General features: G+C 48.8%; 1 protein-coding gene across 3 annotated transcripts in view; it reads left to right on the top strand.

Moving 5' to 3' along the window:
* Positions 1-15,222, top strand: part of VWA7 (von Willebrand factor A domain containing 7) — a 33,568-nt gene extending 18,346 nt beyond the window's left edge. For 2 of the 3 annotated variants that reach the window (XM_060239132.1, XM_060239134.1), the window contains 9 exons: positions 592-708; positions 873-1,052; positions 2,856-3,036; positions 4,455-4,607; positions 5,357-5,449; positions 6,130-6,410; positions 9,283-9,419; positions 13,379-13,547; positions 14,806-15,222. In XM_060239132.1, the coding sequence (XP_060095115.1) occupies positions 592-708; positions 873-1,052; positions 2,856-3,036; positions 4,455-4,607; positions 5,357-5,449; positions 6,130-6,410; positions 9,283-9,419; positions 13,379-13,547; positions 14,806-15,213 (1,719 nt within the window). In that variant the 3' untranslated portion in view covers positions 15,214-15,222. The remainder of the gene's footprint in view (positions 1-591; positions 709-872; positions 1,053-2,855; positions 3,037-4,454; positions 4,608-5,356; positions 5,450-6,129; positions 6,411-9,282; positions 9,420-13,378; positions 13,548-14,805) is intronic. The other variant, XM_060239133.1, reaches the window with a different exon arrangement.
* Positions 15,223-15,898: the final 676 nt, after the last annotated feature.

The following is a 15,898-nucleotide window of genomic DNA, read 5'->3' as shown; positions in this document are numbered from 1 at the left end:
AAATTTATACCATTTTAAAAAACCATAACAACCTTTTTCTACAAACTTCCTCCAAGAAGGACTAAATGAAAGGGTGAGATCAAAGGGAAACAGCACATCTGCTATTACTCCCATTATCCACATATTCATATCAGCCCAGTCTTAATTTGACAAATGTGGATATTAGACCACTGCAAAGGAAGAAAAGATTGGTTATTGCCAGAGCGTTTTTGCTGGTTTGGTGTCAGGGGATATGGCCTAATATGCAAATGAGTCCCTGCTGGGCTTTTTCTACAAGAAAAGCCCAGGTTATTGCTTTTATTTATGTCTTTCTGTCAGTTGTAACCTCTTTGCAGCAAGGAGTTACCCCACCTGTCATTAGCCTCGTGGTCTTTGATTATAACTAAGTTGAAAAATCAGAAACGCTTGTGGAAATTATGAGATGGGAGACTGGTGTAATGGAATGTATGAGGCTTGTCTCAATTTGGAAAATGGAGGAAGCTTTCAGGCCCTCCAAGGCACCTAAAGACAAGCTGCTGTTGCCTGTTCCTTTGGCTGCCATTGTGGTCAAGACCAGTTATGTATCTGACAGGTCTTTGTCCTTGTTTCCAGCTTGCCCTCCAGAACTCACCTCCATACTCCGAGATCTTTGTCTTTACTGATGCATCGGCTAAAGATGCTCACCTGAAGAACAGCGTGGAAGCCCTCATCCAGGAGCAAAAATGCAAGGTTGACTCAGGGTTTTCCTTTTGATAGGACTTGAGTTTCAGACATTTTAATAGATGCTAAGGCTTTATCTCTGTAACAACCTGGTGCAAAACCTCACTTCACTTTTAGTTAGAATACAAACTCCCAAAAAAGGACATAACCTTCTTTCCTCATCCTCACCTCAGGTTACCTTCCTAATCACAGAAGATCCTTCTAGGACCCGGGTGAAACGGGAAACACTTGCCCCAGACCGATTCAACCTCTACATGGACCTAGCTCACAGCTCGGGTGGTCAAATTATATTTACGAACAACGAGAACATACGACGGGTGGCTGAAATCATTGGTGAATCCAGCATATCTTCGGTAAAGCCGCCCTGAGCCCGCCTTGGTGGGGTAGGGCGGGATATAAATCGAATAAATAAATAAAGGAGATCCGAATATTTTGAATTTGAAAATATTCTATAAAATACACATACAAAACCCAGATTATAAGGTGCTTCTTTGTGGGAGGGCTGCAACTCAGTACAAATCCTGCAGTTCAGAACACAGTAGCCAGTTTCCAGGACTGGCTGCAGTAAGGTCAGGGCTGTTTCTTGTAGCAAGAACTCCTTTGCATATTAGGCCACACTCCTCTTGTGTAGCCAGTCCTCCAAGAGCTTACAGGGCTCTTCTTACATGGCCTACTGTAAGCTCTTGGAGGATTGGCTACATCAGTGGTGTGTGGCCTAATATGCAAAGGAGTTTCTGCTGCAAAAAAAGCCCTGAATAAGGTCATCGCTCCAGTCTTGTACCAGTGGCCAGTGTGCTTCTGGGCCCAACACAAAGGACTGGTGTTTAAGACCCTAAACAGCTTAGAGCCAATGTTTCTCTTCTAGACCACCTTAGCCCATATACATCAGCTTGTGCATGGAGGTTGGCTGAGGAAACTTTTTGTGGGAACTTCTTGTCATGGAAATTGGACAGATGGGAACTTGCACGAGAGCTTTCTCAACCCTTCAGAACTTGCTCTCCCTTGCACTGGAGTAGTTCCTTCATCTGGCATCAGATGACAACTTTTCAAAAATAATTTCAGAGACATTTTAAAAAGTCAAATCTTTACCTGTTATGTCTCTAATGGTGGCTGTCTCTTTTAACTGTTTTGTATGAGTTTTGGACATGCACGAAGCTGCCTTGTAACTAAGTTAGACAACTGGTCGATCAAGGTCACTGTTGTCTAGGGTTACTAGGTATTCCAGGAGGCCTCGCAGCAGCAGTGCTTGTTGCCTGCCATGAGTTTGTTGCCTGCCAAAAAAACACCAGCATTGCACACAGTATGACATCACTTCCGGGGTAACCTGGAATTAACATCAAATAGGTCTAGGAATCACTGGAAACTGATTTTACCATGGAGATTCTGCCAATTCCTAGAGTGACATGACTTCAGCCTCTCCCTGGGAGTGATATCATGCAAGTGATGCACGCCGCCCCCCCATGTTCCCACCCCTTCAAGCTCCCACTAGTTACCATGCATGGCTCGGCAATCCTAGTATTGTCTAATCTAACTGGCAGTGGCTGTACAGGGCCTTGTTAGAGACCTTTTGTATCCTCTGCAACTTGATCCTTTTAACTAGCGATACCAGTAGGGTTGCCAGACCCATGAAGGAAGTGGGGGTCCCCAACTGCTAGGCTCTGCTCCTCAGTCACTGATCAATTGGCCAGTGGGGGAACTTATCAGGAGAAAGAGGAAGGCCAGGCCACATTGCGGCATTGAACAGGAAGTGATGCCATCATGTCAACGATGTCTGAGGCAACACTCTGGTATTTGAACAAAAACTCTATGGTAGAAGCTGTTTGCACCATAGAGTTTTTGCCCAAACACCAAAGCATTGCAGTGTGATGATGTCACTCTTTATGTGATGCTGGCAATGTGTCCTGGGCCTTCCTCTTTCTCCTGGTAAGTCGCCCCGCATCCCCCACAGGTTGCCTGGAGAGATGTGGCAACCCAGAATATCTAGCAACTTTGGCACGCAAAGTAGACACTCTACTACTGAGCTATGGTCACTCTCCAAATATTGTAAGATGTTTTTGTATTGTAATTTGACTTCCGTATTTATTTCTAAATGTAAATATTCTAATGCGTGCACGGATTTGTATTGACTTTTTTTTGGGGGGGGGGTCTCTTTCCAGGTGACCCTCTTCTACCACCAGAAAGGAGCCACCTTTAGCATGGAAAACAAGAAGGCTAAGAGGACAAGAAGGCAAGCAACAAAACAGGACGTTCACCCATTTTGGATTGACAGCCTGGTTGACAAAGTGGTTCTGACTATCCAAGGTGCCATTTGGGCCTTCACCATCCAGGATCCTACAGGTTTAATAACAGTTACTCCATCTCTCCTGTCAGCTTCCTCAAATGCATCAGCCTTAGGGGTTCCCCACCCCCCAATATTTTATCACTGTGGGTGGTACTGTATATAAAATGAGTTTATAATTAAGAAAGAGTTAATGTTTTGGCTGTTTGTCACCTGGTTTAGTGTGGGAGGAAGGACCCAAGAAGTAGGTTTTGTGATATGGCTGCTGGGGCAGTTGCACTTACACTCCCCTGGCCCAAATTGTATAATACATGTAAATAATATATTGAGTTCTTTCATAATATGCTGTCAATTCTTTGCAGGGGCGCTGGGTTGGGGGTGGAGATCAGGGAGGACACAGTTTGGGGAGAGGAGGTACCCAGGGCTTTTTTTGTAGCAGGAACTCCTTTGCATACTAGGTCACACACTTCTGATGTAGCCAATCCTCCAAGAGCTTACAGGGCTCTTAGTACAGGGCCTACTGTAAGCTCTAGGAGGATTGGCTACATCAGGGGGGTGCGGCCTAATATGCAAAGGAGTTTCCTGCTACAAAAAAGCCCTGGAGGTACCTAACTGGAGTATAATGCCATAGAATCCACCTTCCAGAGCAGTGATTTTCTTTAGTTGAACGTGTCTCTGTTGTTAGGAGATAGATCAGTTTTAAGTCTGGGCGATCTGTAGAACCCACCTGGAGGTGGCAAACCTAGACTGATTCCTCACTAGCTTGTGTCCCGGTCTTGTGCTCCTTTTCCCCGTGGCTCTTCTGCTTGATTTTTCACACGCTGCTGTGGGGCTGAAACTTGCCCTGCCTCTTTTGAAAGTTCCCTCTGCTGTTTCAGGATCCTGGTTTTCAGAGAAACCTGAAGCTGTAGAGGGAGCTTGGGAAAGAGGTGGGACAAGTTGCGGCCCTGCGGCAGCATGCACAAAATCAGGAAAGCCGCAGGGGAAAAGGAACATGGAACTGGGACAAAGGCTAGCAAGGTATCGGTCTTAGTGCTTTGCAGAATGTGAAGAATCTTTTTAAGACCACACCCTGTTGGACAGTTAGGAAGAGTAGCTAGGGAATTGAAAACCATGGGAACCTTGAGCCACTCACATGCTGTCAGGCTAGCCTACCTCTCAAGGTTGTAGGGAGGATAACATGGAGGAAAGGAGAAGCAGATTGACTGCTTTAGGGCCTCAACAGGAAGGAGGACAGGAGTATAAATACCATGTACAGATCAGACCTTTGTCCAAGGCTTTTTATAAGAAAGTAGTGGCTCAGATTCTTCCAAGGAATGCAAGGACTATTTGGAAGCTTTTCCTCAATAAGAGGATGACAAGTAGACTTGCTGGACTAAGAACCTCTCACTGAAAACTGGGAAGGTGGGAGCTCCGGCTGGATCCTTGTAGAGTTAGCCAAAAGTTAAACCAGCCCTTGTCTGACCTTTCTCGGCAGGTTCAACCCAGAGGTCTACGTTGGTTCGTGGTCCGTTAGCTGAGATCCAGTCCATTGGAGGCATCTACAGAGTGTTACTTTTGTCCCCTGTCTGCACTGGAGAATGGACATTGGTGCTTCATTCCAAAGGCAACTACTCTGTTCACATCCAGGGTGAGGCAAGACTTAAAACTGAGTGTCTCCTCTAAAGCTGGGGTTGCCAACAGCCTAGAAAAGAAATGCCCCACCCCTTTGAGAGAGGTTTAGTGGCATGTTAAGTGCCAGGTGGTAGTATTTACCTCAGAACTATAAAAAGCTTCATATGTCATATGCTAAGTCTGTACAAAGGGGACAGACTGTTTTCGGTTTTTTTGTCCAGGTGGCTGGCAGCCTTAGTCCAACCACGTATCCTTGTTTTCTTTATGATTAATTTTGAGAGATCTTGCATTGGTCACCTAAGAGTCGAATTCCCACCGAACCCATACTTGAGCTAATGTTCTGTACTTCAGATCAAAGGCCTTACCTGTGTAGGGTTTCCTAGTCTGGATTGGGAAATTTCTGCTGATTTGAATGTGGAGCCTGGACAGGGTGGAGTTTGGGGAGGGACATGACCAATTCTCCAAAGCTGCCACTTTCTGTGGTGGGGGGTGGGTGGGGGGACTGATTTCTGTAGTCTGGAGATCACTTCTAATTCCGGGAGAACTGCAGGCCCCATCTGGAATTTGGCAACCCTATGAATCATGATGGCTTCTGCCTTGGAATGATTCCATCTGCAGCTCAGTCCTCCAGGGCCAATGATTCCTAGTGGCTAGAAAGGCTTATTAGATGCCAGACTACCCTTTTGAGCCACCTGACCCTACAGTTGGAAATGGAAGGAGCATCATCTTCTGTCAGATTACAGTTCTCTCCTCATTGCCTCACAGGACAGAGCACCCTTGACTTCCTGCATTACTTTGCTGTTCAAGTGGATGGGCGACACCCTGGGCTTTTAAAAATGGACAGCAGTCCCATAGAAGGTATGGGTTGGGATCTTCCACCTTCAGGGGATCTGGCTTTGGTTTGTGTAGCTGTATTGGGCCATTTATTTTATTTTATTGAATTTATATCCTGCCCTTCCTGTGAGCAGGCTCAGGGTGGGTCCCATCATATAAGTACAACAATAAAAACACAATATTAAAACTTCCACATTAAAACATCCAAAAATTCAGCAACTGTTGACCAATACAGTTACAGTTGATCATCTGGTGCCTAGGGTGAAGCCTAAGAACAAGGAGACGCCTACTGCCTCAGCTGAAGGCCTGGTGGAAGAGCTGTTTTGCAGACCCTGTGGAAGTGTAATAGGTCCCGCAGGGCCCTGATCTCTAATGGAAGCCCATTCCACGTAGTTGAGGAAGGCTGGACAACCCTGGAGCTGGGGACTACCAAAAGATGCTGGACCCCTGATTGTAGGGTCCTACATTATGCAGGCAGTGTTGTATTTGTAGCACCATCATCTTTATTGTAGTATGACTATTATGGAGGACTATAGGTGCCATAGAGGGATACAGAAACATTGCCTTGACTTCCAGTTTCCACACGCAATGCCGTTTCCCCCATGTATTCACAGCCACAGAGATTGCACCTCCCTAAAACACATGTATTTGATATCCTGGGGAGTGGGAGCAGAACTCTGAGCTTTCATCTTCATTTTAAACAGGGGTTCCTGTATACTTGGTTGTTATGGCGACAGGCTTGAGCCAACCAGAGTCCGGATCAGTTCAGCTAGAGGCTGTGAACTTGGCAGGGAAGACAGGCAGCCTCGGGGAGATGAGTTTGCAGAGAGACGCCAACAAGACGGATTTGTTTGTGGCCAAGTTGCCTCCATCCTTGTTGGGCAACGGCAGCTTCACTGTAATACTGTGCGGTGTGGACAGCGAGGGGCGGAAGGTGGAGAGAGCGGCTCCTCAAGTGGCCACCGTTGCGGGATCCCTGCTGGAGGTAAGGCAGGGGGAACATACGGCAGGATGTGCCGCTGGGCTGCTGGATTCAGAGGAAGGAACGGTATTCAGTTCATTCCCCCTTCCCCATGTACTGTAAGCAGGGGTGGAATTCTAGCAGGAGCTCTTTTGCCAAGGGGTCAATATGAAAATAAAATGGAGATTGACATAAGCTGGTCCCCGTTGGGGGGAAAAAGCTGTGTAAACGTATCACAGGGGTGGAATTCTGGCAGGAGCTCCTTTGCATATTAGGCCACATCCCCTTGATGTAGCCAGTCCTCCAAGAGCTTACAAAAAAGAGCCTTGTAAGCTCTTGGAGGATTGGCTACATCATAGGTGTGTGGCCTAATATGCAAAGGAGCCCCTGCTAGAATTCCACCCCTGGCTGTAGGGTCTTAGCCCTGTGTGGAATTTTCGCAGTCTAGCTCTACCATTGCTTGACTCTTGATAAACAGAGAACAAACTGTCTACATCCTACCTTGAGCCTTTAGGGGGGGGCAGTTCACGTGTTGCTGCCAGTGAAAAGAAACATGACTCCCCATTGCACGCGAGGCCACCTTGTGCCAAACAACATATGATGGTGCTATGTTCATGCCGGAACTGGATTGCTGCCAGATTCCTAAGTGAGGTAGGGGTGTTGTGTGTAAATTTAAAGCACATCACATGGCAGACTTAAGCCTCTCTCCTAACCATGCTTTCTTTGCAAAACCATTCAATGTGCTTGTTTCCCCTCCCAGTGGGGCTTAAGGGACCTGAAATAATCAGGTCCTCTTTAAAAGCAAGAAAAGTATTGTCGTTTTGGTGTTGGGGGTGTGGTTTGGTATTTTTTGGTATTTTTGTGTGTGTGCGTGCATACCTAGAGGTCATGGCAACTTCCAGTGACCGTATTGGGGCATGGAGGACATGCAGAGAAGTGGCTTGATGCAGCTTGCCCCTGCCTCCTGACCCTGGTATTCCAAGGAGGTCTCCCATTCAAGTACTTGCCAGGGTCGGCCCTGCTTAGTTTCCAAGATCAGGCTTGCCTGGGCTATCCAGGTCAGGGCGAAAAGCCTCCTTTTGATTTTGCTTGATTCTACTACTATCTTTTTTGATGCTCCTCTATTTGGATATTTCTCAGATTCATTCTTTTTCTTCCTGCTGGCACTACTATAACTTTGTTCTCCTGGCACTGGGGGAAGGCTCAGATCCTCTCCCCACCATGGTACATGAAAATCTGCACACATTCCCCTGCTCTCCTAGCAGCAGCAGATCTTGCATGAACACATAGCCCCACCTTTTTGAGACTAGAGGCAGCCTTAAATCCTGACAAAGTGTGGTGGGCTCAGCCAGAAAATGGCTGCTGCAGGAGGCAGGACAAGCCACAAAATCGCTGCCATGCAGCTTACCTTCAATCACAGTGAAGATCCTTGTGTTCTGATGGCAGCTGCTGCCCAGTGTTCCCTCTAAGCTGCACAGCCTTGTGAGCAAAAATTCTACTTTGTGAGCTACTGGCATTAAAGTTGTGAGCTACTGCAGAAATTAGTGTGCTTTGGGGTCATTCTTCCTGAGCCAAGACAAAAATCTGTGAGCTGGAGGCTAAAAAGCTGTGAGCTAGCCCATGGTACCTCAGCTTAGAAGGAACACTGCTGCTGCCAGAGCAACTTTAAAAAAAAAAATCCGCCATTCAGATCTCCAGCAGCCAATCAGAAGCCTTGCTGGGTAAAAGCCCCACCTGGCCCTGCCCATTTTCTAATTTAAAACCACTTAGCAGGTTCTGGGAAAGGTGTTGGCAGGTGCTACAGTGCCCCTGAACCCTTGTTGGGGACCCCTGGCCCAGCCCCGTAGCCAGAAAAGTTTGGGTGGGGGGGGGGGCCGTGGGGCTTGGCTGCTTCTTCCAGTGGCCAGCTGCTGGGCCCCAGCTCACTCTCCTGCGCACTCTCTCTCGTTCTCCCGCTTTTTCTCTCTCTCCCTCCCCTGCTCTCTCTGTCACTTTCGCTGCCTCCTCTCGCTCTCTCGCTTTCTCTCTCTGTCACTGTCTCCTTTCGTTCTCAACGCTGGTAATCCCCAGTTGGTGGGAAGCGCTCACTTGGTGCACAAGTCGGGACACAAGGAGAGGGGGCATGGGACTCTTGATCTAGAGCAAGGGAGGGGGGAGGAGAGAGAGAAAGTGGGAGAATGAGAGAGAGAGCGCAGGAGAGAGCTGGGACCAGGCAGCTGGCCTCCGGAAGGAGCAGCCAAGCCCCATGGCCCCCACCCCCACCCAAAATTTTATCCCATTGGTAAAAGGGAATGCTTGAATTTTTTAGGCATTCAAAATTTTCTTTGCTTCAGATGGAGAGCCCCTTGCCGCCCCCGCCCTTCTGTCCCAACTTGTGCACCAAACGAGTTCTTCCCACCAGCCAGGGCTACCCGGCGTGGGAATTGACAAGGGCGGCTCGGCGCAGGCACAAGAGGTGGGTGGGAGGACTGGCTGCGCTGGGAGCAGCGTGTAGGAAGCGAGGAAGAACACACTCTTTACCAGGCAGCCCCGCACTTGGTGGGTGGGAGGAATTCAACATATTCCCCTGGCCCCAATATGGATGGCGCTGCTGCTGCTCCTCTTGGGTGGGCCTGGCAGTGGCAGCACGTGTGGAGGAGGCGAATGAGAGGGAAGGAACAGGAAGTAAGGAAACACCTCGCTCACCTCCATGTTCCCTGGCCCCCATGCTTGACAGGCTCAGATTGGAGGGGCCCTAAGGGTCAAGCAGGGGGTTGATTGAAGGGGCATACCCTCTGGGGCCCCCGCTGCCCTCCTGGCTACAAGCCTGTCCTGGCCTAGCCCCTGCTCTTCCCTCTTGCTTTGAGTGCTCTGGCTCCAGCCACAGTTCTATAACCTGCACCCTGGTTTGTTCTAGCTGAGCAGAGACACTCCTGTGTTCCCAGGGAAGCCGGTTTCCGTCGCCTGGAAGCTGACAAATCCGGGTTTGCTCAAGCAGTATGGCCTGAAAGCCAGCAGTGTCCCCCGGCTCCCAGTTAACATCTCCAGCTCCAGGTAATTCTGGGGAATAAGTCTGTGTTGAAAGAAGCCAGTCTCGTGTATTATGAGCTGATGTAATCTATCAGCTGATTCACAGGCTAAGGAGTACAGAGGCTGGTTCAGGAGACCCCACCCAGAGTAACAGTCAGATGTGTGTTGGTGGTTCTTCTCCGTTCCCATGTTTGGATTGGGATCGCACCACCCATGGAGAAGAGGTGTTGGGGGGGGGGGGAAGCTTCTCATTTTTGTGACTGGGAAGTATCAAGGGAGGCACTGTGCATTGGGGGCCAATGCACTGAATAAATTTCAAACCTGCCCCAGCTGCCTGAGCTGAGGACAGCAGGGGGCCTCAGTCACCCATTCAAAGAATTCTGGGAGAAGGAGGCAGCTGGGAAGCAGGCAGGAGCAGGGAGGGGCAGGGTCAGAAGAAGAGATTGGACTTATACCCTGCCTTTCACTGGCCGAAGGAGTCTCAGAGTGGCTTACAATCTCCTTTCCCTCCCCATAATGGACACCCTGTGAGCAATACTCCCTCTAAGCTGTGGAGCCTTGTGAGCAAAAATTCTACTTTGTGAGTTTCTGGCATTAAAGCTGTAAGCTATCACATAAATTAGTTTGCTCTGGGGCCATTTTTCCTGAGTTTAAGACAAGAAATGTGTGAGTCAGAGGTTACATAAGAACATAAGAGAAGCCATGTTGGATCAGGCCAACGGCCCATCAAGTCCAACACTCTGTGTCACACAGTGGCAAAAAATGTTATATACACACATACACTGTGGCTAATAGCCACTGATGGACCTGTGCTCCATACACTGTGGCTAATAGCCACTGATGGACCTGTGCTCCATACACTGTGGCTAATAGCCACTGATGGACCTGTGCTCCATATTTTTATCTAAACCCCTCTTGAAGGTGGCTATACTTGTGGCCGCCACCACCTCCTGTGGCAGTGAATTCCACATGTTAATCACCCTTTGGGTGAAGAAGTACTTCCTTTTATCCGTCTTAACCTGTCTGCTCAGCAATTTCATCGAATGCCCACGAGTTCTTGTATTGTGAGAAAGGGAGAAAAGTACTTCTTTCTCTACTTTCTCCATTCCATGCATTATCTTGTAAACCTCTATCATGTCACCCCGCAGTCGACGTTTCTCCAAGCTAAAGAGTCCCAAGCGTTTCAACCTTTCTTCATAGGGAAAGTGCTCCAGCCCTTTAATCATTCTAGTTGCCCTTCTCTGCACCTTCTCTAAAGCTATAATATCCTTTTTGAGGTGCGGCGACCAGAACTGCACACAGTACTCCAAATGAGACCGCACCATCGATTTATACAGGGGCATTATGATACTGGCTGATTTGTTTTCAATTCCCTTCCTAATAATTCCCAGCATGGCATTGGCCTTTTTTATTGCAAACGCACACTGTCTTGACACTTTCAGTGAGTTATCTATCATGACCCCAAGATCTCTCTCTTGATCAGTCTCTGCCAGTTCACACCCCATCAACTTGTATTTGTAGCTGGGATTCTTAGCCCCAATGTGCATTACTTTGCACTTGGCCACATTGAACCGCATCTGCCACGTTGACGCCCACTCACCCAGCCTCAACAGATCCCTTTGGAGTTCCTCACAATCCTCTCTGGTTCTCACCACCCTGAACAATTTAGTGTCATCCGCAAACTTGGCCACTTCACTGCTCACTCCGAACTCTAAATCATTTATGAACAAGTTAAAAAGCATGGGACCCAGTACCGAGCCCTGCGGCACCCCACTACTTACCGTCCTCCACTGCGAAGACTGCCCATTTATACTCACTCTCTGCTTCCTATTACTCAGCCAGTTTTTGATCCACAAGAGGACCTGTCCTTTTACTCCATGATTCTCAAGCTTTCTAAGGAGCCTTTGATGAGGAACTTTATCAAAAGCTTTCTGGAAGTCAAGGTAAACAACATCTATCGGGTCTCCTTTGTCCACATGTTTGTTCACCCCCTCAAAGAAATGCAACAGGTTAGTGAGGCAAGATCTTCCCTTGCAGAACCCATGCTGAGTCTTCCTCAATAACCCGTGTTCATCAATGTGCCTACTCATTCTGTCCTTGATAATGGTTTCTACCAACTTTCCCGGTATTGAAGTCAGACTGACTGGCCTGTAGTTTCCCGGATCTCCTCTGGAACCTTTTTTAAAGATGGGGGTGACATTTGCTACCTTCCAGTCCTCAGGAATGGAGGCAGATTTCAATGAAAGATTACAGATTTTTGTTAGAAGATCCACAAGTTCAACTTTGAGTTCCTTCAGAACTCTCGGATGTATGCCATCCGGACCCGGTGACTTATTAGTTTTTAATTTGTCTATCAGTTGTAGGACCTCCTCATTTGTCACCTCAATCTGACTCAGGTCTTTCAACACCCCTTCCAAAATTAGTGGTTCTGGGGCGGGCAAAAAGTTCTCGTCTTCTACAGTGAAGACGGAGGCAAAAAATTCATTTAGCTTTTCAGCCATTTCCCTATCCTCCTTCAGTAATCCTTTTACCCCATGGTCATCCAAGGGCCCCACTGCCTCCCTGGCTGGTTTCCTACTTCTAATATATTTGAAGAAAGTTTTATTGTTGGTCTTTATGTTTTTTGCAATATGCTCCTCATAGTCCCTTTTTGCCTGCCTGATCACAGTCTTGCATTTGATTTGCCACAGCCTGTGTTCCCTTTTACTAATCTCACTTGGACTGGTTTTCCACCGCTTAAAGGAGTCCTTCTTACCTTTTACCTTTTACAGCTTCCATTACTTTTTATTACTTTTTATTACTTTTTATTACTTTCCATTACTTTTTATTATCCTTCTTACCTTTTACCTTTTACAGCTTCCATTACTTTTTATTACTAGGTTATTATTAGGTTAAAAAACTATGAGCTAGCTCACACTAACTTGGCTTAGAGGGAACACTGCCTGTGAGGTAGGTGGGGCTGAGAGAGCTCAGAGAACTGCTCTTGAGCCAAACAACTCCAAGAGAACTCTGACTGACACAAGGTCACACCAGCAGCTGCATGTGGAGGACTGGGGAATCTAAACTGGTTCTCCGAAATAAGAGTCTGCTCTCTTAACCACTACACCAAACTGGCTCTCAGAAGGCAAGGTCAAGCCCAGACACACCGAAAGCCAGGATGGGAGAAATGAAGAGACAGCCTTGAGTAGTAAGGAGAAGGATCGGAACAGGGAAGGTTTCCCTTTCCTTTTGTAGCCTTCCAGGTGGAGCAGGGAGGAGGGGATTGGATACAGGCCAGGTGGGGGTGTGGCCAGGGAAACCCATGAAAAGGAAGGCACTGCACCCAGCCGAGGAGGAAAAGAAGGTTGAAGAGAGGGAGCCAAGAGGAAGCCAGTCCTGGGAAAGAAGAGGATTTGAGTGGCGTCACCTCCTCTGCTTCCAACCTGGAGGCCACAGGGGAGGTGGCTGGATCTCAAACACGATGGCAGGGGGTGGAAGGCCCACAGTGGGGAGGAGGCTCACACTGTGATATTCAGGTGCGAGACCTAGATAGTCTCTGGAGAAAAGATTTCCAGCCTCCTCTGAAGACACAAACTCTGTCTGAAATAAACTGACAGTTTAACGGATTTTTCTCTCTCTCTCCCCCCCCCCTTCCATTTGGCTTCCTCAGCCATCCATAATGGGCCCTGATTGGCTGTTAATTGCTCTGTGCACACACCAGACAGGTGTAAAATGGGTTGGTGATTTTTGCCTGTTTTAAAAAAATACCCTCTTGGGAACCCTTCCAGGTCACAAAAACAGCTCAGGAGCACATGGCTGAATCCTCTTCTCCATACACACCATAGTCCCAATCCAAACTGGGCACCCCTTGCATGAGAATTGAGGAGAACCCAGGATTCATGCCTGGTGGGGGGGACCCCAGACCCAACCCCAATACATAATCTATGAATTGTCTGTGCTTATCCCATATTGGCACCTTTAATTTCCTTTCCTGTCCTCCACAGGATACAGCTGGGCCTTAACCAAACAGCGACGGGGCAGATGGCTCTTCACGTCCCCAGTGCTGCTGCTCCGGGCTCAGTGATCACCATCACCCTGCGAGCCAGTGCTCTGCACCCAGTGGGGGATCCCACATTTGCCCACATCCACTTGCTGGTGATGCCACCCCCTCCAGTAAGTCTTGGGGGTGGGGCCTGTGGGCACCTTTGGGAGTCTGATGGAGGGTGATGGGGGCAACCACAAAAAAATAGCTGCCAGCCGAGGTGGAGCCGCCTTCAAAATGTCAGGGAGTGAAGTTATGTGTAACCTTAATGGTAACTCCTCCCCGTTTCGGGCAGAAGCTCTGTTTAATAGGATGGCTTTTCAGACTCAGAAGCAAATGCTCCACCTGATCCTCGTCCACTTTCTGAAATCTCTTGGGGGCACCAGAAAAGTGGGCCACTTGGGCTCCACATTTGAGACCCCTGGGGTAAAGGAACACGGGGGACAAGTTGTTAGAAGCAGGCACCGCTTGGAGAGATTGTGACACACACAGATGTCGGCTGCCTCGAAGCCAGTAGGGCTGATCCTCGACGCAGCACCCTAGGGTCGGCACTGGGCATGGAATGGAGGGTCTCCTTTGATCTGGTCTAGCCAGGGCTGGCCCTGCACTAGGCAAACCAGGCGATTGCCTTCTGGGGGCACAAAATTGGAAGCCCCACTGTGATTCAGTGATGTTATCAGTGCAGGGGGCGGGGTGCCAGCAGTTAGTCTTGCCTAGGTTGCCAGACAGTCGAGGGGCAGCCCTGGGTCTAGTGCACAAGTATAATGCCCTGTTCCCAAGCCCAGCTCTGTCTCCCTTCTGCAGCGTGCAGCCTTCTGAGTTTTTCAAAACTTTTCCTCTGGCTGGATGTTTGAAAAAATAAATGGGCAGGGAAAGAAGAGAAGATGTCTCAGACCATGCTCTTAGGGCCCTGTCTGGTAAGCATCCTGTGCGGGATATCAAGCAGCTATGCTTACAAGATAAAGGCTTAACAACATGGCCTGAGGTATTTTTTTCTTCTTAAACACCAGCCTGATGAAGATTTCTGCTCAAAAGCTCGGGGTCGTTTTAGTTGGCCATAATAAAAGGTGTGAAATGACGTTTGGGTTTGGATTCGGCTTTAGGGCTTCCAGCTCTGGGTTGGGGGATTTGAAGATGGAGCTTGGGGAAAGTGAGATTTAAGGAGCAGAGGGAATTCAGTGGGGTGCAGTGCCACAGAATCCACCTTCCAAAGTGGCCATTTTCTTCAGAGAAACTGATCTCTGTCACCTGGGGATCAGTTGTAATCCCAGGTGATCTTCAGCTGCCACGTGGAGGTTGGCAACCCTCCTTTGGACCCCTGGGGCTACCTGCGACTCCCTTTCTACTCTGAGAATCTTTTAACACATTCTTGTTGCTGCTTCCCCTCAGGTACACAACCTCTCGTTGCCATTCTGCAATGCCTCTTGGGTCAACGGTTCCTGCGGCCCTTCTTGGCTCCATTGTCGCACAGGCCATTGGACAGCCACTTTGCGAATCTGGGACAAAGCTGGTGTTCGCTCTGTGCAGGCAGAGGGCGGGGCCGTGGTCCCCCACCAAGCTGACGGGCTGGCGGAGTCAGTCAGCTACACCTCAGACTGCTGCTCGCGGAAGGCTGCGCTGGTGGTCACCAACCAGCTTGGGGAAATGTATCGTTGCCTAGTGGAAGCGCCCCCGGAAGTCCCTGGGAAAGTGGTGGGTTCAACGGTGCCTGATATTCCTAGCAGCAGAGCTGCTGCTGCTATCACCACCTGGTGGCAGGTGTTGGTTGCTTTCCTGGTACCCTGTTTAGCTCTGTGAGACTTCAGGGGGAAAGATGTATTATGATCTATGGGAGGGAGAAGCTGCCTTCAGCTCTGAGACTTTGGCAGTTCAGCACATTGTAGGGTAAATCAGTGGGCATGACAGAAAGGCTAAGCAAAGGGGGAGTCCTTGAATTCTGGGCTCCCATGGTGCATGGAGCAGGCAGCTGACCCCAGGAAGGGATTCTGATCTTGTGCTAGGCCACTGGTGGCCAAGTGGCAAGAAACTGAGGACTCCATCCTCTTGCCTGATCTCTCACACTGCATTCTGATCCGGACTTTGTGATTCAGCCAGGGAGCGGTCTTACATCTTTGCCGCAGAAAGAAGGAGAGAAACACAAAACTGCTCTTACCTCAAGCCAGACCAGCATCGCTTGCTCTCCTGGTGACATTGCCTTTTCTGCTGTCCAAGGTCCTGTTGGGGGACTGGTCCCCCCTGCAAACAAATCAGAACTGTGGCTGCTCCCAGTGCAGAACATGGCAGAGACCGACACAGGACCTGAACTCGTGGCTGCAGCACGACTAACCCCAATTTCTGACCAGCTGAGCTTGTCACCTGCATTTTGAGCAACTCTCTCCCTTCCCTCAACTGCTTTGTTCTCCACATTTGCTGCCTCATTTGATTCCTGCAGAGCGAGCGCATGTTTGTTTGAATCTTCCCCTCCTTCCTGTGTTTCCGTAAG

The sequence above is a fragment of the Heteronotia binoei genome, chromosome 5 (assembly GCF_032191835.1).
Source record: "Heteronotia binoei isolate CCM8104 ecotype False Entrance Well chromosome 5, APGP_CSIRO_Hbin_v1, whole genome shotgun sequence".
Taxonomy (NCBI): Eukaryota; Metazoa; Chordata; class Lepidosauria; order Squamata; family Gekkonidae; genus Heteronotia; species Heteronotia binoei.
This window is presented reverse-complemented; position numbering and strand designations above follow the sequence as displayed.